The 23,569-nt window shown below is 37.9% G+C and overlaps 1 protein-coding gene across 5 annotated transcripts in view; it reads right to left on the bottom strand.

The window, feature by feature from the left end:
- LOC306847856 (breast cancer anti-estrogen resistance protein 3 homolog) overlaps nucleotides 1–23,569 on the bottom strand; it is a 70,900-nt gene that overhangs the window by 11,501 nt on the left and 35,830 nt on the right. For 4 of the 5 annotated variants that reach the window (XM_079382046.1, XM_079382045.1, XM_079382047.1 and 1 more), the window contains 2 exons: nucleotides 21,375–21,720; nucleotides 15,900–15,939 (listed from right to left, as the gene is read on the bottom strand). In XM_079382046.1, coding sequence (XP_079238172.1) covers nucleotides 15,900–15,939; nucleotides 21,375–21,720 — 386 coding nt within the window. Of the gene's footprint in view, nucleotides 1–7,930; nucleotides 8,264–15,899; nucleotides 15,940–21,374; nucleotides 21,721–23,569 lie in introns of those variants that run through there. The other variant, XM_079382049.1, reaches the window with a different exon arrangement.

Here is a 23,569-nt window from a genome sequence, read left to right as displayed (position 1 = left end):
GTTTAGGGCAGTGCAACGTGAGAGAAGTCTGTTATAATCAAATAATTTTGGGGAAAAAAGTTTCATGGTTTCCCCAAAAATATTAAGCAGCACAACTGTTTGATGTTAATGTTTCTTGAGCACCAACACGGCATAAAACAGTTATTTTAAACTATAATAATATAGTAGTTGAAAATATTACTGTTTGCTTTTTTTAATCAAATAAATGCATCCTTGGTGAGCATAAGAAGACTTTCAAAAACGTCAAAATCTTACAGAACTTTTCAACCTGTTTTTCTCAATCATAAACCCTTATTTTCCTGAATTTGTGATTTTTATTCATATTTCTATGAGGCTAAGGGCTTAAGCACTTTGTGGTGTGCCTAACAACTCTCTTTCTTCTATCATGGATTACTATCATGGTTCATTGCTTTATCAACCATGAATGTTTGAACTGCATGCTGTGCTTATGTTACAACCAGGGCAAAACACGAGACTGTTACATAGTTTAGTTAGGGGATTTCAAGCATAATCTTGTGTTTCCTTCTTTTTGGTTAAGTTCTTGGAATGTCAGCTATGTGTGTTACCCAACCTCAGAGACCTAAAGTGATACCTTTGTGCTCTAGCTGGTAGTTGTACGCAGTGGGTACTCAAGCACGGCACTGCAGCATAACCCCAAGCTAAATCTGTGCGTGAGGGGAAAATTCCCAGCAGGACTCCCCATTTCAACTTTGTAGTTGTGGTCTATTGAGTAATATGTCAAATGAAACTGACGTAAGGGCAAAGGTAATTGGAATTGATGAGTGACTGACTCTGTGTGTGTGTGTGTGTGTGTGTGTGTGTGTGTGTGTGTGTGTGTGTGTGCGCGCTCAGTAGTGGAAACTTCAACTGATACGACACTGTTTGATTTAATTAAGCCACAGAGCCAGTGATGCTGTTGTGTATTTTTATTAACAAGTTCCATTTTAGTGTGTCGCTGTAGCTTTGTAGATTGAAATAGCTTTTATGGCTTGATGATTAAGAGCTTTGGGTTTTCTTAAAACTACCAAGACATCTGAGTATGGCTGAGAGCCATGGTGATGTACAATGACATCAATAATCATAACAAGTGATATTATAAAGACAATATGCTGTCTAATAGAAACCAGAACCTGGTGCCTACGGACTACTGAGGACTCTTGTACTAATGGGCAGTGTTTATAATATTACTTTAAATCTAAGATATTTATTAAGGCGCACATTATTGTGTAAAACCATTTAAAGTACAATAAAAATCTGTGTAGCATGTGAAAATGCCATTTTAATTATAAATATAAAAACCGACTATACGTTTCATGTTTTTCTAGGACTGACAGTAGCACATGAGCTACATCAGTTTTCTGTGATGTTGAGAAGATGCTTAGCTGTCAGTTTCTCTTTCTGTCCCTATGTCCACTGACCCATAGCCCAAGCAGTGTCTGTCAAGCATGTCAGGCAGTTATTAGGATCTTACTGACCACAATCTGTCACTGTGGTCCACTACAAACCACTGCACACAGGCCTGGTGGCAATGCTGGACATCTTTAAATCTGACAAAGACACTTTCGGCATTATATAGCAAAAAACTACTTTTTCAAAGCACACAAAAAACTACACATCCCACAGAGAACCATATGCAATCGATTGGGTGTCCTACAATTAATATAATAGCAACAATCATTCTAAATTATTTAATTGATATCAAGGTTTAAAATAGCCCATATTCAAATTATGTTCTTAATTTTTCAGTTATGTGAACTATGTAAACAGATTCACTAGTATTTATTTCTGAATCATTTTAGGGGTGTTTTTAGGCACAATGTGAAGCAAAATAAAGGCACTCGACAAAAATTATTTTAAATTGTTAGTTTATGAACATTTATTATTTATTTTATGGGGGTTTCAAACACTTTGCTTTACTACTTTATAGACCATTTGACCCTAAGTGGATAGCCAGCAGTTGATTGCTGGGAGAGATATAAATTCTGCCATAATATCTCTTAATTCTAGCCTCTGAGTTACTGATTTGTTTGGGAAAGCATCTCACTCAAACATATGGCAGAGTCTTATCGCTTCCTTTTTTGAGCAGCTAGTGGATAATCCTGGCCGATTTATCCTCATGTCTCTGTCACTGATCATTCAATAGCTTTAAAACCGCTAAATGTTTTCAGAGGACTCCGTCTGAAGGGCACTTTTTAGATGGTCAGGTATTATAATTATTTGAAAGGCTGTAACAAACCCGCTGAATTAAGGAGTGGTGCATTTCTTTGAGAGCAAACTATAAAAGCAGTTCTGGGCTTATTAAAGTGAATTTATTCAAGTCATGCCACGCAATGGACAGTTTTTCCCTTTATATGGAGAAGCTTCTAAGATCCTTACTATGTATAGAGACTGACAAACCCAGGCCAGTGCGAGGACTGAAATACACTCTGATGCCTCTGGTATTGTAGTGAGGGACGGGAGTCACACCCTCTCCATTTAGACAACAGTGAGCCAAGCCAACACCCCACAAGCCACAAATTACAGTGACCAAACGACACATACTTTTACCCTGGCTGGGAAAAGCATCCCAAAGCACTTGTTTGTGCTTAGTGTCTTCAACTGTATTACACAATACAGTGACTGAAACAACCGACCAAAATAGAACTTTTAGTAAAAACATATGAGCACGAGACTGTACTCTGTGCGGAATGTGAATATTTTTTGGACCCGATGTTCACGTTTTAGGTTTTATGACTGCTTTGTGATTGCATGCCAGCTGAGGTGGTGTTTATCTGGCATGGCCGTTGCATTCATTCTGCACTACAACATCATGGATCCATTTAGAGGTGCACTGAGGCCATAAATGTTTAAAAATAGCCAAAGCTCAATTGCTCGAGCAGCTCGATAGCAGCATGACGAATAATCTCTCCATCGAGCAGCCGTGTAGACATATTTGTACATCAAATCAATCACCTCTACTTTTAGTTGTAGCCATTTATATATGGCCATTTTTATCTTTGCACATCTGAGGGGCTGATTGCTAAGGTTCTTTTTAAATAGTGGCATGCATTTTGAATGTGAAGCATTTGGATATATTGAATTAAGGTTCAAAGGTCTCATTGGGTAAGTGCAGAGCACAGGTTAACTATCGACAGAAGAATGGGCCGCATAATGACGATATACGAAACACTTTGCAGTATTAATAAGAGTCATTCTCTGTAGTAGTTTGTGAGACATCAGAAGCATGGCTGAGTGACTAAGCGCACATTAGCTCATATTGGCACACGTCAGAACTGACTGTTCTCATTTTTCTGGTCAAAGATGATGCGCTCAAAGGCTGAATTTGATCTGGAAAACTGCTTTTGGATAATGATTATAGATGAGATGACATTCCCCTGTTGATTCTTGAATGTCTAATCCTCTTTAGTTTACTCCACAAGTGGCCGTTCAGCATCATAGCGAGTGAACATTTAAAAGTCCATGTTTGATTTGGAAATTGTGTAGATTACGGCAAAGTGCACGACTGAAGATGGAGATCATTTTCATGAGTTTGAATGAGATTGACTTCTTCGTCGTTGTGATGGAAACCAGCAGGGTGGCTAATCCGATAGATAGTTAGTCATACTTGTACTAATGATTAGAGATTTGAACACCATTTGTGCTACAGACATGAGTAATACCTTTAATGTTGCAGCTTGTAGAGAACTTATTCTTTTCTAAGTGATCTGACTTACAATAGCTGGACGATTAAAAAATTACACTGATTTACAGAACCTTAGTAAAAGAGGTATCTTATACCTAGATTTAAAAAAAACATCAAAGAGACTAGCAGCCACTCAGAACATCCTAGCAGCTTTATAGCGATGTGCTAAAAATGACTTGGAAGACCTTGGCATTAACTGTCCTCACATTGTGGTGGCAACTTTGTATGGATAAGCATCACTCACATTAACACATAAAATGTAAAAATCTTGTTGTGTCCTGTGGGGGCTTAAAGGATGGAGACCCCCTGTCTCAACCCTGTAGGTTGAGATTCCCAAAGGGTTCAGTGGGTCATTAGCAGCCTCTTATGTGCAGGACAATCGACCTGGTCTGGGTTTGGTGTTGGGTCACACCCTTCCTGAGCCAGAGTAAACAAAGAGGGCCATCAGAGTGTCCCATCAGCCTCCTGAGACTTTAAACACAGGACCTCTTTCTCTCTTATCTCACCCCCATCACATTGCCCATTTAGATGGTCCCCAGGGTGTCTGCAATCGTCGTGTATTCCTGGACAGGGCAGGACAAATCTTAACTGAAAGAACAGACCATCAGAGTCTGGGGACGTGACAGATGCTCATGTAAGATTTATGGTATTTTTAAATGGATTTAAAATACACATTTTTGGTCCAATTTAGGGATGAGAATCAGCATGAACCTGGCTTATACTCTACAATTTGTCAGTGTATTTTTTTTCTGTTCTATTCACACACCAATTTTTTCTGTTTATATTTTATTTTTCTATAAATGTGTATGTGATTGTATATATTATTAATTATTATTTGTCAGTTTATTATATTTGTTAAAGTATTACACTGATTTCTAACGCAATTTTTGTTTTATTATAAAAAATTAGATTTTTTACTTCACAATATATATCAGTATTCAATACTATCAATATGCCAATTTATATATTTTTTTAATTTTCAATTTTATTTTAAAATGATGTATTCAGTTATCATAAAATGTCAATACTTCGATATATTGACTTTTCTCTCCATTCTTACTGTATAATAATCTAGTCAAATTGTATCATACATTGTGTGGATTGACAGGGCATCTTAGTTTCAGGAAAAAAAATCTCTCTTGCTTAATCACATTTTCTCCATTTCAATCTATGATCCCCCAGCCCCCTCAATCCATACCAGTTCAGTCCCAATCAGCGTGGCCCAGCCCTGGCTTTGTAAGGAGGGCAGAAGGGGAGATTAGGGCCTGGGGCAGCTGTGCTGGATCACTTTGAACATGGCCTCTTTTTAATGTTTCTTCAAGCGTGCTCAAATTGTTGTATAGCGAACGAGAGAAGAAGTGGAAAAGTAGGGGACACGCTTGTCCCGGGGACTCAAAATTGCTGGAAGCCATCCTGTTGGAAAGGAAAGCCTTGAGCCTGGAGAATGCCTTGAAGTCCTATGGATTGCTTGAGGAAGGTAGAATTAGAGAAGATAAAACTGACTAAAAACAAAACTTTTGTTCTCGAGTTCTCAAATTATACAGCATTTCCTCTTGAACATTGTTGAAATGTAGATAAAAGATTGTAGATGAAAGTCAAAATTATTGTTCATGTTCATGCTCTGATTTTGAATGATTCAGTGCACATTATTGCAAGAAAAAATGAACTGTTTCATCAAAATGTAATAGCTTGCTCTGACTCTGAAATGTCTTTCCTGTTCAGCTTCAAACACAGGTGTCAGTGGTGTTTCAGGGGGGGGTTGTCCTCCACAGCTGACTGCTCTCATTCAGGTTTGGCTGTTCTGGTGTGTATTGCCACTTTTCAATGGATAAAATCTTTTATTTTATTTATTTATTTATTTATTTTTACAGTGCAGGAGTAGTTGCTTGGTCGCTCTGCCAGTTGCTGAACACTTGAAGTGCTTACCGGAATAATGTTTTTATTCCCTGATCCAAAAACATATTCTTTTATCACAGACATGAGGTGAAACTTTTGGTGTAGACTGAAGGGACTGTGTCAGGCTGTGTCAGCACCTCTCCAGCAGCCTGTCAATCAGACAGCCTTCCTGCTGTCCCACTGCTCTGCTGAGCTTTTATTTCTGCCACAGCCATGGTACTTCTGCTGTGTTACACTCTCAGTGTGTGGGGGAACCTCTGCTGCATGTCCAGTGTGTGTGGGAAGTGTTCGAGAAAAGGAGACATGATTCCTTTCAGTTAATTTCAATGAACCAATTTGTTTGGGTGTTTAAAAATTATTCACTAATTCGTTTTAGCCATCACACAAGATCCGGACTTTAACACACAAACAGCTAGACAGAACCAAGAATGAAACCAAATACAGGAATCTCAAGACACTGTTTGGAGTTAGACTACTTTTAACTTGATGCCATCTTAAAAACACTAGTGGCGAGACACTCAAAAAACAAAAGCCATAAAGTTTTAGTCCCAAACAGACACTAAATCATTGAAAAGAACCGACTCAGAAGAACGATCTATTCAACATTCACAAGAGTCCATGTCTGTCAGGTGTAAATATACGTCTCTGCCAAATGAGTGAGCCTGTTTATTTAAGGCAGACTTGTCACGGTTTGAGTTTCAAGCCTCTGCAGGGTGGAAGACATTCACAGCTGTACTGTACAGTACACGCCACCCTCCTTCCCACAGCTGCCCCTCACACTGACCAAAATAAAGCCCTCAAGTTGTTTTCACCACTGCGAAATTTACTTAGAAGTCACTCGCTGCCAGATGAAGCTTTCTATGACTGAAGCCGTTCTGTGGGAAACTTCCACTCAAAAGAAAGAACTCATACAAGAGGCACCAACACTGCCCTCTCTGTCCCTCTAACACCCACTGACCCTCAAAACCATCGCAAAGACCGGAAGTCTCCATGACAACCTAGTGCTATTTTTAGAAACAAGCCCAAAAAATGTGGACTAGACCCGAATGTTTTCAACAGACGTTCAAGCCCTGAGAGCAAGGATCCGATGAGTTGGCCGGCCAGACGTGAGAAATAATAAAACATGCTGCTATTTCTGGCCAATTCTGCCTTAGAATGCGAAAATATAGACTGTTTTGATAAACAAGGCAGTAATCTGTCATCAGTGTCGGTGCAATTTGCATTTATGCAACTGGCAGACACTTTTATTTGAAGCAACTTGCAATGAATTCGATGCTATGAATCTTTTCAGTTCATGCACTCCCTGGGAATTGAACCCATGACCTTGGCGTTGCTAGTGTCATGCTCTGGTGTCTGAACTACAGGAGTACTACTATGAAAAGCAGGACTGTTCCATGAATTTCTGTTTCCTAATATGCTCTGCTTTGTGTTCTAGGCTTTGATGAACCATAGATCAGTAGTTCATGCGCCCTCAGAAAGAAAGAACCGATTAGCTACACCTGTGGAGACTCACAGAAATACTTCAAACCACTCAGAAATTTTAATGCATTTCATCCTGTTGGCCAAAACCCCCTGTAGTCTCTGTGTATGTAAGTCTTTGAACATTCTTGCTATTAATAATCCATACGTTTTGAATAGTTGTATGACCCGCTGGCTGATGGTTTCCTTCCCACATCGGTTCCATATAAAACTGTAACAGCCTCATGCAGGGCAACCAATTTTATATCACCCATAAATTCACTCAACCCGACCTGAGCAGCTCTCTGTCCTTATCACATGACACATATGAGTGAATAGAACTGCACGTGTTCACACTTACGAGCCATTTGCAAGCCACAGAGATAAAAGATTTCAATCAATACTGGTTAAATGGTTTTGATGACAACAAGGAGGAGGGTATGCAGCTAAACAATTACAAGTGAATGCGAAGAAACACACATACACAATTGTAAGTGAGCGTGTGCCTGACGCCTTCACTTACTATAATGAAACAAAGCCATATATCTAAAGAACCCAGACCAAAGACTGCCACAATAAAACTACACATGGACCTGCTTTTTATGGCACCCCTCTATCAATCTTTTCTTTTCTGCCACATTTTTTGTTGCCTTTTTAAAAATTGCCCTGCTTTTTAAAATAACCTTTCTGTAATGCTACAGATCTATTTATTTATAGTATTTTACCCTTTAGATTTAAAATTTATAAAATAAATTTTAGAATTTAGATTATAAAAATATATTTATATTTTAAATATAAATATACATAAACATTACATGCAAATTAGATGCTACTAAAACGCATAAATTGACGTGTAAATTTCTACAGATGTTATTTTAACAAGCTTTCACTCACCTTGGCTCCAATAACTGAGCTCTTCTGATAGAAGCAGCACAAAGCTGCCGTAATGGTCCTTAAAATATTGCATCTCTCCGACATCTCTCTTGTTTCTGTGGCACTCATCAGTGGAAATACTCTTACACGCTTTAATCTCCAAAACTCAGTGCTTTATACCTCCGGTGAACAGAAGCATGTTAGCTGCCCAGCGACTGTCTGTAAACTCTCTCAGCACGAGTGTGAGTGTGTGTGCATGTGTTTGTGCGCTCAGCAGTGCATATGCTGCTCCATGCTGTTGCTCTCACCCCCGGGCAGCCCATGTAAGGAGCCGTGCTAAACTCCATGTGATATGACTTTCCAGCCAATCATAGCTCATCCATCTGCATGAGCGCCACACAGCCAGCCTCCAAACCAACCCCCCTTTCCTCAAAACCTCTAACAGCTTTTCAGAAAATAGATGAGGGAACGGAATAGAAAGATGTATTTAGATTAGGGCTTCAAATTTCTGAAGTTTTCTCTTAGAAATGCCAAATTTCAAAGCTTTTTTCTTTAAGTATATGCTAATTAGTGATTGAGTGATTTTTCAATTAACAGAAGAAGAATAAATATTATGTTTTGAGTTCTGAGATATATAGCTGCATTCCATTGGCCATTCAAATATCAAATATCCATATCACTGACCAATGATGCTAATATAATGAATCATATTCACGTATAATTTCTAAGTGCAATCTGCACACTTTTTCTGATTTTCTGAACTAATTTTAGGAGAAGATTTGTGATTTAAGCATGATAAAATGTGTTAAATTGAGTAGAAGTACTAGCTCCTTATTTGTAGCTAAATGCATAATTAAATTAACCAAAATATATTTAACAAACAAATCCTGGATTTTACAGAAATCTGCAGCACTGCATATGCTCAAATTCCATGTGGGCCTGGTTATCAGGGTTTAAAAAGATGATCACTTCATACCAAAACAGAGTAAAGAACAATGCTGACACACATTGCAAGTAAATGAGAACATGCTGGGAGACAATCTGATATCAAGCAGTTCAGTGACATGAAAAAAAACCCACGTTGCTCATCACTAATGACATTTGAAATTAATCGTTTTAGACAAGAGAGAGCATTTTCTGTGGAGGACTTTCAGGAGCAGTTTTCCAGGCAGATGAGGAGAGTGGTGATACTGTGTGACAGGTCTGCACTTGAAGGAGCAGGACTGTGTCTTTTAGTATCATCACAACATCACTCTAAAATCCAGCGGGGTTTCAGTAACAGCAGGGGGTTAATATAAAAGAGCATTCCCCCAGCAGGCAGGGCTCTCTTCCCCAGCTGGGACTATCCTGACCCTGAGAAGAGGGCTCGGTTGAGCCTGAAGGGTCCCAGACGGCCAAATTCACTCATTTTTCCCACTGGGGTTTAAATAACAAGACTACTCTGTCTCTTAGTCACACGCAAACTGCACTTAGTGTTATTGCGGCTAGTTGGCTAACTAGAGGGACATTTGTTGGGGGGCTAACAGGGGCTTTCTCTTGATTAGCCTATTTGTTAACAGCATTACGAGTTCTGTCATTTTCAGGGAAAGGAACCCCCACCCCATAGAAAAGGCTAAGAGAGTAAAAGAGGCATTTGGAAACCAGTAAGTTTAGAAGACAGAAGAGAATTCATGCTTTCCAGACCATTTCACCGGACTGAATAAGAGCTCACAGTGTGTTTGTGAGGTGAGTCTGTGTGTGTGTGTGTGTGTGTGTGTGTGTGTGTGTGTGTGTGTGTGTGTGTGTGTGTGTTATTTGCACCTTTTAATATTGTGTGGCTATTTAGTGAAAGGACCTTTGATGAAAATTTTATAAAATCAGCATTTTTGTTGAGTCCATTAGTGAAAGTGCTTATTTTCTGTGTGTATATATATATATATATATATATATATATTTATTTTTATTTTATTTCCACAGCAGTTTGAGTAAAAAAGTAAATTAACAAATTATCATGATTATCTCAGTATTTTTTTTTCCCCTAGTTTTCTTTGACAGCAATAATTGAGTTGCAAGAATTCCTCAAGTTTGTGTAAAAATCATGTTCTCCAGCATAAACTGAGAATGATCCAAAGAGCATTTTGTGCTTTAGTGGAAGAAGGAACATCTGACCGTCTGTGCAAAGAGTTCATATGATCAGTGATGCTAATTTTGTTATTGGATTAGCGACACAAACAGTGCAGAATATGAAATATTTCTTCATTATTGTTTTGAACCTGGACTTTTAAACCTTGTTGTACATATATATATTTTTTGAAATAACCAAAAAAATTAAATGAATATGAAGTGGAAAATTTCTCTGTTCATCATTAAAAGGGAAAACAGTAAAGTGTGCTGTTTGTCCTACATAATCCAGAGCCATTTTTGGACGCAAAGAGTTGGATGTTTATCAACAGATTTGTTATGTTTCTCCCAGATTGCTCTTTAGAGGTAAACAAAGACATTATGGCTGGCTGGCACACCCTCGGACCAACACTGGAATGTTCTCCCTGAGAGTGGGCTCCTAAACTACCTAACTATGCACAATAAAATCACCATGGTCCTGCGAGCAAATCTGCCTTTCCACAGTCTGCTAAAGAAAGCAGCAAAAAAAGAGCAACAAATAAATTTTAAATACATGTCTGACTTCACTTCAAGAGAGCATAGTTCAAAGGGTAAAGTCTTGCATGTGACCGTTTCTAGCTGAATAGCATATGTGTATTTTAAGACACAGTAGGGGGAATAAGGGTAATCTGGGAAACCTTTTATTCCATCTTGCTCATTTTTTTTTTCCTGAGCATGCGAAAAATGCAAATGAGAAAATTAGATTTAGAGACTTTATCCAGTGGTTAGACCACAAGTTATTTTTGTTTTCTTGATGAGATTTCATTATAATTAGCTTTATTTTTCTATAATATAATAATATTTTTATGATGACATATTTTAATATTAATTTTGTTATTATATACTACAGAAACTGTTATTGGAAACTTTTTTCAGTCAAATCAGTAGACTTGTTGTTTCAAAGGACTTTTTATCAATTCTGATGTGAAACTTGCTGTAATTTATTAGTTTCACAGTGCTGCAGTGCATATACATGAACACTAGGGGGAGTTGTGCCTCTGTTATGTGTGCAGTAGTAATAATAATCAAAGCAAGCTTGAGTGGCTCATAGTGGCTTCCTCCTAGTCCTCCAGTTCACACTAATGTTAGGTAAACCTCTAGATGCACTGATGATCCTCCTCTTTGTTTAGCTTGGCACCTGAGTGATATGACAATTCATCTCTGTTGCAATATGTAATACAATGTTCATTCAGCTTTGTCTCACAAATTTTTGGTATTATCAGTCTTGCTCCAAGTTCACAGTTATGTAAAGATCAAGAGATTCTGCACCCTAAGGCCATGACTGTGATCAATGATCTTCATCACCAGTCAAGTTATGCCTGTGGACAAAGATTTTAGTGCAACAGAGTGTTCCCTGAGGTAAAGCTCTAAAAATGCCAAACACATGCCAAAACACTATATTATAATAACTGGAGGCTTTAATGCAGGGAGTGCGCCACATGCCATTTCTTTCATTATTACATATAATGCTTAATCAATCTTTAAGCTATACATAGAAATGTCACCCCTATAATATTTTCATGTGTTTTTACAGTTGAATTCTTTCAAGAATTATATGTTTGTTAATGAAAAATATTGTGCTGTCTAATAATAATTTTACTTTAGCACTTTCATCTGTGCAGATTGACCTAAAGTTCCTGCCTACCTTTCATGGCTATGACTCTATTCTTTGTCTATCTACTGTATTTACAGAATATGAAATATCAAGCAATAGTGATATGATTGTATCTAACAACATGAGTGGGTGTGTCAGTCTCTTCCATCAGGTCTTCATGCTTCCTGTCTCTCTCATCTTTTGAGAGACAGAAGCTCTTTGAGCTGTTCCTGCTGGGTCAGTCTATGTTCTCTGTTCAAAACCGGGCTTTCTGTGATTCTGTCTCTAGCTGGTGTGTTCAGAGAGGCTGCAGGCCGGACTAAGGAGGTCTTTTTGTGGGTTCGCAGGGCAGCAGATCCCACAGAGGGAACAGTGCCTCATTGTTCCTGTAAAGCTCTTTCATGACTGCTTAGCATCTTACTGAGCAACAGTGTGTGTGTTCACCATCAGACCATCAAGAACAGAAAGATATGTGTGTACATGTGCATGTGTGGGAGAAAGCAGGAAGTAAATCTGTTATTAAGTACATAAAATAAGTACAACAAAGTTGTAGTAACTAGTCAAACATCTGAGATTACAAAAATAAAGTCATAATAATGGAAGTCAATATTTTGTGGATAAAGCTGCCTAATATTTAGCAAATTTTATATAATAGAAATCTCATATTGCTACAGTATTGTGATTGAATTTTTTTACATTTTGGCATTTTATTCAAAATATTATGACTGTTACTACAACTTTATTCTGCTAATCTTCTATTTTTATGTATTTATTTATATATTTTTATTTAAGCTCTAAAATTCTTTATTGTGTAACCATATGGTTCTTTGGAGATTATAAAAACGTACTATATATTATAAACTCTTCAGATTAGATCATTTTTCTTGTATCAGCCTATCCACATTTTGAATAGTTGTATATATCTTTCTTAAAAAGTGCAACGTGAAAACTAGTGTTAGGCTAAATTAAATGTGCCACTGAAGTTTCATTTCCATCCATGAATCACAACAAGAAGTCAGTCATCATGTGTCATATCCGCAGATCACAGATTTGATTCCCACCCTTTCAAAAATTATATTTTTAAACATCAAGTCACCCAAACAATTTCCACCCTCCAGATCCTCTTTGATGATAATAGCTCCAATTTCTTCAATCTCTGCTTCACACGCAAGGAGAGAGACAGAGAAATATAAAGGCTTGATATTATAAAAAAAAAAAAATCATATAATTCGTGCTTGATATTAAATATAAATGGATGGCTTTCCCTAAGTTGTGTGGCTAAAGTTTTGTCCTGGGGTTATAGATATAAACTGAGTAGAAGTTGTGCATTTGAGCTAACATCTAAACTTGACTCATTCAACCCCAAACCATGATGAAAAGCACCACCTGATCTGATATCATCTGAAGACAAACAGTTTTCACTAACAATGCTAAAACATCTGACTTCAGGAAGTGATATCAGTGCATGAGGTCTTGCAAGTTAATTATCCCATATTTTTAATGGCTGGCTTCCTGACAACTTTGAAGAAAACATTCCTTAGCAAACAGGTCGTCAAAAAAATAGGCCAAGGCTGTAAAACCAGCACAACTGAACTGAGAACCCAAGGCATGCAAAACTAGCCAGTAAAATTAAGCGCTTTTAAATTGATTATTGATTACAGACCTTGTGTATAGATGGCGTAATGTAATGTGAACAAACTAGCTGTAAGAGACAGTATCATTTTAAGGGCCTTTTTTGTAAGAAAGACGAACAGTATTTTCAAAGTTTCTTGACTGAATAATCAACATCAGGTCACAGTTTGAGAGGAAACTATAATTTATATCAAACTAAGTATAGTGTCTACCCTGATTATACTGTCTGTAGATGATGAGAACTGTATTGATAATTATAGTAGCATAATCTCAATATAGATTATATTAAATGAGATACTATTTTAGATGATAAACCCTGTTTGCTGTTTTCTGACTGACAGATTGAACTCATGCACAGATATGCATGGGAACCTTCTGTTACTGAGAGAGATCAGAGATCGCAGGTTCTGTTCAGACACTAGACATGTACAGACCCAGGTGTTTGATAAACATGACGCTGGAAACTCAACACCACTTGAAGAGGGCAAGTTGAGGTCCACATTCATTCAGTCTGAGGGATGATTTACTGAAGCTATGACCACCTCAGACCTTGACGCAGACACCCAAACACACAGGTGTGATGAAGACTGTCAACGTCCAGATTTAGTTGTTTTCAGAGTTTTTAATGGTGTAAACAGAAAAACTTCACATGGCCGTACAGATTTACTACAGCTGCTAATGCATGCTTACAGATGGCCACACATTAAACAGGCAGATAGTTCTGAGAGCTTCCTAAAATAGAGTATAAAGAGCCAGTGTATATATGCAGTTCAACTGACTGAAACATTTCATGGCTATGTTATTTCCCTGAGGACATGTTGTCATCTCTTGTCAAGTTCTGTTATAGGCCTCTCTAATTGGAGGGTGAATCTCACGAATGTCTGAATCATATTTTGCTCCAATTTTTATTTTTTATTTTATTTCTTCAATCACATTAAACCCTATTAATATCCAGATGAGTTTGATTTTTAAAGTAATATTGCCATATATCATTTATATAAACACATTATCTATTTAATTAATTAACATATTAAAATAATAATTTTTTTAGTAATTTAAATATTAATTAATAATGGCAAAATAGTACAAATAAATTTAAATCATTCCTATTTATTTATTTTAAAAATTCAGTTCAAACAATATGTACTTTTTATATTAATTATATTAATTGCCTTATATTAATGAACATTTTGTGGTAACGTGTTTAATTATTTTAAAAAATCTGTGCAAAAAACTACTGGTACAAAATTAGGCTTGTGCAAAATACGATTTCTGTAAAATATGACACATATTCTTGGACAGGCTGTGGGATTCACCCTGTAAGGTTGTTTTATAGAAAATAATTTTTGATTATGGTGACTGTATGTTCAATTGCACTGGGGCACTGCTAAGGTTTAGTTGCTATTGACTGTGTATGTGTTTGTGCTGTTTGCTTTGGTTTGTTGTCTGTGTGAAGTAATGCTATGAGGTGTTTGTTATTCACAGAGAGTTGCTAGACCCCAATATGATGCAAACCACTGAGCTACTGAGTACGGGGAGGACAGCGAGAGCAAGATGGATAGCTTCTCAGCAGTCTGACAGAGGTAGCTGTGTGGTGACAGCACACTCAAGGCCGCAGGTGATCACAGTGGAAAATCTCATTCAGTCAGTGCTAACCGAATGAGGCACTCAAGATATATGTCACACCATATCTTTCATCAGTCGTGGGTGCTGTAATACAGTCATATTGTGTGATGAAGAGTTTTCATACCTGCTAGGTGATGCCCCAGGTCAAAATAAAGCCAGGAAACAATTCTGCCTTTACTGGCAAAGTGAAATTTGTCATTTGTTCTTAACTTGATACTGTAATTTCAACTGCATATGTTGCTTGCAGAGCCTTGAAACATCACCAGCTCATTTCCTCCTTGTATTTGTGCCGTTTTAATTGAGGATGAGTCTACAGGGGCCCCTCGCGCAGTAGGAAATACAGAAATTGTCAGATCTTTATCGGAAATTTTGGCTTTAGAGTTTGCTGTGTTTTATGAACAGCTCTGGCTTAAAGTTGCACAAGTCTGAGGTCTGATGTATTAAGACATTGCCTGTCATTTCCCTCAGAATCAAATGCGGTCAACTACCTGTACAGGTCAAGGACAGTGCACTTTATTTGCTAATCTCCGTGGCGTGAGTTAAATAACACTGAGAAATGGAACGAAAGTATTGTTTTTGCAATCCGCTTAACTCTAATCACTCTCAACTAGCACATAAGATACATCAGGAAGCGTAAATGTTTATACAACAAACATAATCACTCCTACTGACGCACACATGTATCTCTGATGCAAATCCAAGTATGCAATGTAATACGTATATTTACTCAGCACTCAGTCAATAAACTACAATCCTTCATATCCTCAACATCCAGCATAGATGACATTCCTGTCCTACTTTAAAGACTCTTCACTTACAAAACTCCTTAAGCTGAAGTATTGGATATCTCAAAGGGTTAAGGGTTGCCCTAAGATCATTTCTGTCTTCTACAAACCCTCACCCATCATTACCTCATACATTGCCAGTGGCTTTTCACCATAATAGAGCAATCATTCCAAACTCCACACGCACATGTTAAGGTAAAATGTGAAGACTTACCTTGACATACTCCATGGTAGGGTCCATGCCTGCACTGTCCCTGCAGGAAAAAGAAAGAACTCTCTTCAGCGAACACATCAACTCTCCTTTAGCTCAGCTGCCTGACGGTTTAACTGTAAGTTTGTGTGTGTGGGTGGGGGGGGGGGGGTCCTTCTCTGGGCAGGCTGTACGTTGGACTGCAGTAAAGTGCCTTCCAGTTCAGCCCCCCTCGTCTGAGGTCATTACACCACAGTATAGACCACAACATGTGGACACAAACACCCACTATACCCCCAAACACACTTTCAATTACTTCCACACCAACCCAAATATACAAAAGTTCAGCTGAGATTAATGCAGATATCAATGTAGACAATCAATAAAAAATTTAAGCAGGCTTTAAAAGAAGAAATGTAGGGTTATTTGGTCAGGGATGAGCATGCCAGGTCTTTTAGTGGCGCTCTGTCTCACACACAAACACACTCTTGTGACTCTCTCCGGATTTATGCTTACGTGAAGACTTAAACCCCAAATTCTAAAGGATTATAGCCAGGAAAAGGGAAATTAATTCCTTGAGTCTAAATTTCCCACAGGCTCGAAAAACAGCGTAAATAAACTTTCAGTGCAACTTTTGGGTAAGAGACAAACTTAGTGCAAGTGTAACACAGAATCTATACAAAACATAGGAGGAGACAGGACAATTGTTCACATTACCTCTATTCCTACCTGCAGCTTTAAGGTTATGGTCTAGATGTGACTTACCCTAACTGCAGAGATGGCTCTTGGTCAGCACTGAATTTTTTGTTTTATTTAGATTCTCTGTGTAGAACGCAGGAACCATGGTGGTGAAGAGAGTCACGGAGAAGAACGAGCGGTCGAGGTGCACAGCTCAGCTTTTTCTCCATTTAGATTTTTCCGCCCTCTCTCTTTCTGCCTTTACCCAGAGTCCCTTTCATCTCAGCTTACACAAAAACCTGACTTTTCTTTATGACTCTCTCTTTCTTCCTTTCTTACCACCAGGGTGTGTGGTGGACTGTCTCACCCCCTTAGGGGAATAAGAGTGGCTTTCAGGTTCAGTGTGGAGGTGGCACCTAGGGTGAGAGCTCAGATATATAAAAAGCGTCAGATAACTGGAAATATGAGAATGTGTGAGAAGATTTGTTTTGGATTGTTTGTTTGCTTCGCATTTGATGGAACTTAAAAGCATAACTGACTTCCTGTTTAAGTTCCCATTGGACATTCACTAGAAAGCTAGAGGCGATAGGTCAAGCTTTAAAGCTTCTGAACGCTTACATTAGTGCGCTATAAGAGTACACTGTTAGCACTCCCACGGGTCGACCTAAGAGTGACTTGAGTTTGGGACCAGGCCGAACATACTGTCTTATCTGCAAAGAGAGGGCATGCCGTGAGGACACGGCCTCAAGAAAAACATTCATCTCCATCTCTGGCTCGTTCTGTGCCAAGCCACAGCTGTATTGTTTCTCAAAGTGGTGATTTGTACCTCAGTCTTGCCAGTCATAATTAGAAAGCTGAGGGAGGACATGTCAAGTTAGAGAGATGGACAAGCTATTATTGGGTTTCCAGAAACAGTTTCATAATGTTTAAGCCACAAGAGAGAAATGGGACATTTGACATGCAACACTCCCAAAAATCACCCACACATTGAAAGACATAAATCAAAGGCAGTTCACAGCCAAGACGACAGGGGCAGTACGGCTCTGTGAACCGATAAAAGTCAGGTTCACTAGGGAGCTCAGGGAGTTTCAGTAGGAATTCAGTCCATTAATGTGATTGTTCTGATTAGTATAAACTATGGCGAGAGTGTTCTAAGATGTGTCTGTGGTTAACTGGAGTAAACTGGAGACGACTATACCATACAAACCTACCTTCCTATGTGTAAGGGAGTTTAATTACCATTTGTAGACAAAACTATTTTAAATAACCAACAATAAGTTACTTGTTTTTTTAAAATAAGGTAAAAACTGTAATTAATTTTTTTTGTTTTATGCTTTTTATGTTTATATATTTGTTTATTTAACTCAAACTGCAATGGTCTTCCTCCTTTATGTAGATTTAGGGTGTGGATTTAGTATAGTTTTATATAATGTAAATGCGTGTGTGAGAGGAAAGAGCGTGCAAAAGACTCCAACAAAAACTGTTTTACGTCACATCAGCAGAACTGTGTGGCAGAAGGAAATCCTTTGGACCACCTGGTAGTCTGGATGGAATGTTTGGGTTCCGTAGAGCTTAGCAACCCTAATTGAGTTACATAATAATACAGGACGGCCCAACAAAGACCCGAGTCTGCCAGCACACGCAGAGCATTAATATCATTACTTTTATGCATTTCATGTCAACTATAAACTATTATTACTGTTATGTATTTTGTGTCAACTGTCAACTATTATTACTGTTATGCATTTCTTGTCAACTATTCATGACCTCATTTTAATTAAATGACTACATGGAATATCTGTCCTTTTATTTAATAGTAAAAAGCTCTCAGGTGAGTACATTTATCTACTTTTAGGTAATAGTATCACCAATAATACCAGAAATCGCAGATATCTTTCCATCAGAGATTTAAAACTGTTTAAACTTTTGATTGTTTGGTTTAATGTTTACCATGTGTCATTTCTATCATTTGGCAGACTGAACCAAAGATCATTTTGGCACGCTCCGAGACGAGGCCATGTAGTTATGAGGGTGTTGAGTGGATTCTGTCAACAACTAGAGCCACTTTAATCAGCTTTAACAAGTAAATCAAATGGCACTGTTGCTCCTCCATCTCTTTCATATCTCATTCTCTCTCTTTCTTTGTGTTTTTCTCTCAATCTCTCTTCCAATCTGTCTGTTCAAAAATTCTTTCATCTCTCGGTCAAGCTATAAATCTACAGTCCTCACTATAACCTGTGAAGAGTTGTGCGTGTCTGTTTGAACAGCTGCCTCACACATGCAGGTAGTAAGGCAAAGCACTTAAATGCTTGATGTTGTATAAAAGAAAATGTTTCAGTCCTAGAAACAAAACCTGCAGGTATCTTGTCTCATCTGACTACTCACCTCCAGGCAGACACGCACAAACTGGTGAAGCATTCTGCAGCCAGACGTTCAGGAGTTTGGCATTTAATCACAATGCCATCCAAGTCTTCAACTCTGATAAATCTTATGTAAGAAAAAGTCATCCAAGCTAGTTATTGCTTCTGGGCTGATTCAATGTAGGTCCGTGTTGATAATGAGAAGTGTCAGTCCTTTTCTGTGCTGTAGGTTCCTCTCTCACTCTTATACCTACACAGTGTTTATGTTCTACCTATTTATTTTTCCATGTGTCACGCTGAGTCGCAATAAGGTGTTGTTATGGTGACTGGGCCGCTATGAGAGGTCGTTGCTAACCTTGCTGCCAGCCCAGAGCAGCTTCTTTTGTGTGCTGTGGTCATTTTTCACCTCCCATTTCTCAGTGAGCTTTGTAGCTGTGAAATAGTAGTCTAATATTAGGTAACCTTCAAATGTCAAGGGCCAGATGCGGCCCACTGGGCTTACGGAAACCCAAACACACACCTACGCCTCCACAGACACAAACACACATAGTTACACTTAAAACTGTTTATAAAAGCCATTATTTAGTCTATCTAAATTTCCTGAGGTGCTTCTGGTAAAAGTACTCGCTGAAGGTGTTAACAGCAACTAGAGTTATCAATGTTTTGTCTTATGGTCTGTACACTGTTTCAGTTATAGAAACTGTTTCTCTTTGGCGCTTTCCATATAAATCTTATGTTTTTATTTTTTATTTTGTTTATCAGGATTCTTTTTCTGAAACATATTAGATATGTTAGGACAATAATCATCCAGCAAAAATAACATTGTAATTTCAATTTATATTACTATTTATGTCAACAACATACTGACCTACACATTTATATTTTTTTATCTTTTATTTTATTTTATTCTTTTATTTTTTTCTACTTTTCTTTTTCTTAATATTTGTATTCTATATAATTGCACTGTCCTTGGAGCGGACCTGACTTACATTTCACTGCTGGTTATACTCTGTATAATTGTGTATGTGACGAATAAAAATCTTGAATCTCTTGTTTCCAAAAATTAAGATCACAAAATAATGTCTTTTTTTATTTCATCTATTGAGTTCATTTTTAATTTAGCAGTAATAAGTAATTATTTATTGTTTTTAATTAACAATTAAATGATCACGCTTTAATATTTATTTTAATTAAATATGAATTATATTTACATTTTTATTCCGTAATTTATGGGAAATATACATTTATGAGCAACAAAAAAAAGTTCATTTAACATTTACTTTTAGGTTTGTGATTATTTATTAAGAAAAAGTGTATAATATAATTGAGGCCTTATTTTGTGCCCTGTTTGTGGAAGGTGCCCTTTATAATCTGTAACACTGTCTATACAGAGCCAGACACAGATTACTTTACTATATCTGCCAGGTCTTTTATTGAGGGCGAGATATATTACCTGTTAAGTTAGTCTGCGTAAATATGGGACAAACACAAACTTCTTTGTTGCTGAGTGTGATAAGATCAGACAGCCAGTAAGGACGATACAGTTAAACAGGCCTAGAGCTATGGCAAAGACGTAGGAAGGCAGTGAATAAGAGAGACAATATGCAAGAAAAAGAGATAGAGACAGTCCTGGACATGAGACTGAGCCAGCAGTTATCTCAGTTGTCCTATTTTCTGAAGACAGTAAAGTTAACGGGATTGAAGAACAGTATAAGGAGACGATTTGGTGTCGATTGCTCTGACAGCCAACTTATTAAACCACTAGCCAAAACAAAGAGGTGATATGTTACTGTAAAAAATAAAGCCGGAGAATAGAGGTAACACTGGAGGTTTGCATCTACAGTATATTCAAATCAAATTACTACACACTGCACAAATAAAAGCTAGCAAAGGGTAATAGCAGTTTTAGGGTCCCAAGTGATGCTGTATTCACTGTATTAGCCGTTGATTGAATTCACCTTTGCATCCAAATCACTTTATAGGCTATACTATGTAATATTTTATAGTCTAAAATAATGCTACTTTTATACTAAAGTTGTGTAATTTTTATATACCAAAAATAAGCAACCCATGTGGGGTCACAAACCCCAAATTTAGAAACTGTTGAGTTTAACATAAGCCGTCGTGAGCAGGCAGGTTAAGTTGCTGTTGTGGCAACCTTCACCAAAATCTTGACCTTAATCTTGAGTATGTATTTGAAAGCAACATTGCTCTAAGCTGGCAAAGAGCAGTATATGATTTCATGAATTGGGACTGTGTTTTAAACCATATTACATGTTACTCCTTATTTATCTGAAGGGGCATGTGCACTGAGACTGACATGTCCATAGAATAGCAACACCAGAACAATTTGGTATTGAATTCTTAGTAAAGATTGTGTTGTTTTTGCGGGTGCTGTAGGGCTTTGTTGCGTTTGAATCACTAGGAGAGGACAGGTGTGTAGATGTACTGTATTTCTTACCTAGATGTGACACTGCTCTTCCTATCTGAGTGGAAAGCCTGGTGTTCTTCGATAATGTTGTGTATGAGCGGTGATGGTGGCAGGCGATATCGGCCTGGGTATGGTGCTGCTGATGACCCCATATTTCCATTCATCTCCCACTGCTTCACAGGGGAACCAGTGCCATTCTTCTTCTTGCGAGGCAGGGTACCATGGATGGAGACTCCCTGGTAGCCGCTGACCGGCACCTCGGTCATGGCAGGCCGTGAGCTCAGCAGATCCATAGAAGATGCGAGTGGACACTGGCGCCCAATGTGCATGTTCCTGGGCAGACTAGAAAACCTCCCTTCCGCCATCATCCTCAACTCTGTAAAATGGTAAACAAAAAGACAATGTTACATGAAGTCTACAAAAAATTCACATTATTTCATATACAGTAAAAACATATTATGAAATATTATTGCATTTTAAAAGAATCATTCTAATATGCTGATTTAGTGCTCAAGACATTTTTTTCAAGTGATACATTTTTCAAGATTCTTTGATGAATAGAATAATGTAATAGTCTAAATAAAAAAAGACCTTTTGAATAAATTTGTATGTATGGTGTTTTTTTTATCTTACTTATAATACTGGCAGTAGTCTGTGAGTCTGTGTTTATATACTGTATATTATTACACAGATATGGCAAAATGCTACTGGGTGTTATTTGTTCTGACATTCTTTCAGGTGCTATCAACAGCTAGTGTTTAAACGAAACCTCCTGCCATGTGTGCCCTGTGGCACAGGTAAGTTGGAAGGCATCACTGTTTGATAGACCTGTCTCCTGGCAGCAACAGAGAGAAACAATAAGCAGACCTTGCACTCAAAGAGAGGGAACTCCGTTCAGTCTGACCACAAGAGGAACAGATAAGGATCTTCCCTTGTTGTCTCCAAACATGTTTACTTCAGCATTCCACAGCCGCACGGAGACCACTAATTGGTGCAGTGAAAGTGGAGACTGATTTTATGGAATTATGGATGAGCTAGATTTGAAGGCATCACTCTTTCCCCCCAAAAAAGTCAACATTCCATCATTCATGTCACTCAAATCGGTATGCTAATATCAAACTATTTTTATTTGTTTGTTTGTTTTTAAAGTAAAAGCACCGCTGGTGTCCATAAGACTGACTTTTGTATGTTTCTTGAGGGGCTTCAAATCAAGAGAAAACTGGGTGTGTGAGTTCAATGACCCAGACGCTGGTTGTGTGTGTGTACGTGTTGACCCCATTAAAGAGTGCTGTTAGGGTTATTCGAAGCACACATGCACGCAGCAGAGGTGGTGTTGCCGTCACCCTCTTTTGTCTCTTTTGTGATGAGTGAAACTCAATCTTGGACCCCGACAGCGCTTCTGTTTAAGGTCTGGCATGATCTCATTCCCTTCATAGAGGAAGGGGGGCTGATTTCATACTCAGACCCATTCCACTCCGCCATTCGTCCCCAAATGTTCTTCCTCTGCTACGTGTAGCTGTGCATTAAGTTCTGGGCTAGCAGCTCATATTGTTTGTGTTTTCTCATAATTTTCAGTGCAGCAGTGCATCCCAGGTCCAAAATGAACACTAGCCGAGCTTCAAATGTGACTTAAATTTTAAATAAAATAAGATGCCCAATAATTATTGACTGTCCCTCCCTCACTGTTTAAATTGTCAAATTGTTAGGGATAGATAAAGTGAGATAATGTTCAGAGAAGGGTCTTTGTTTAACATTATATAACACTTGAATTAAATATGGCACCATTCCTGACATTAAGAGTAACAAAATCACCTATTGTAATGTTTTCATTGCAATATTAACGGACTGTATAGGATTCTGTGAGTCAGAACTGCACCCATCATAATCAACAAGGCGTAGACACAGGCTGGATAAGATTTATTCTGCAGTGTAGACAGCTTAGTTGATTATAGCGATATAGTAATAATAGGATATAGTTATAATAGGAGTATTATAATATTATCAGGGTTGCTGCAGGATTTTTAAGATCAAATTTAAGACTTTTTAAGACCGGCACAAATCAAATTAATGCCATATGAGCGGGCAGGGCAATGTCTATGGTAAACTATTAAACTGTACAATGACTGTTAAAAGCATGATTTACAGTTCAGATACAAGTTTTCACAAAAACAAAAAGTTTTATAAAATGATACACTTCACATTTCAGACTTTAAAAGTAAAAAAAG

Source organism: Barbus barbus (assembly GCF_936440315.1).
Source record: "Barbus barbus genome assembly, chromosome: 28".
NCBI lineage: Eukaryota > Metazoa > Chordata > Actinopteri > Cypriniformes > Cyprinidae > Barbus > Barbus barbus.
This window is presented reverse-complemented; position numbering and strand designations above follow the sequence as displayed.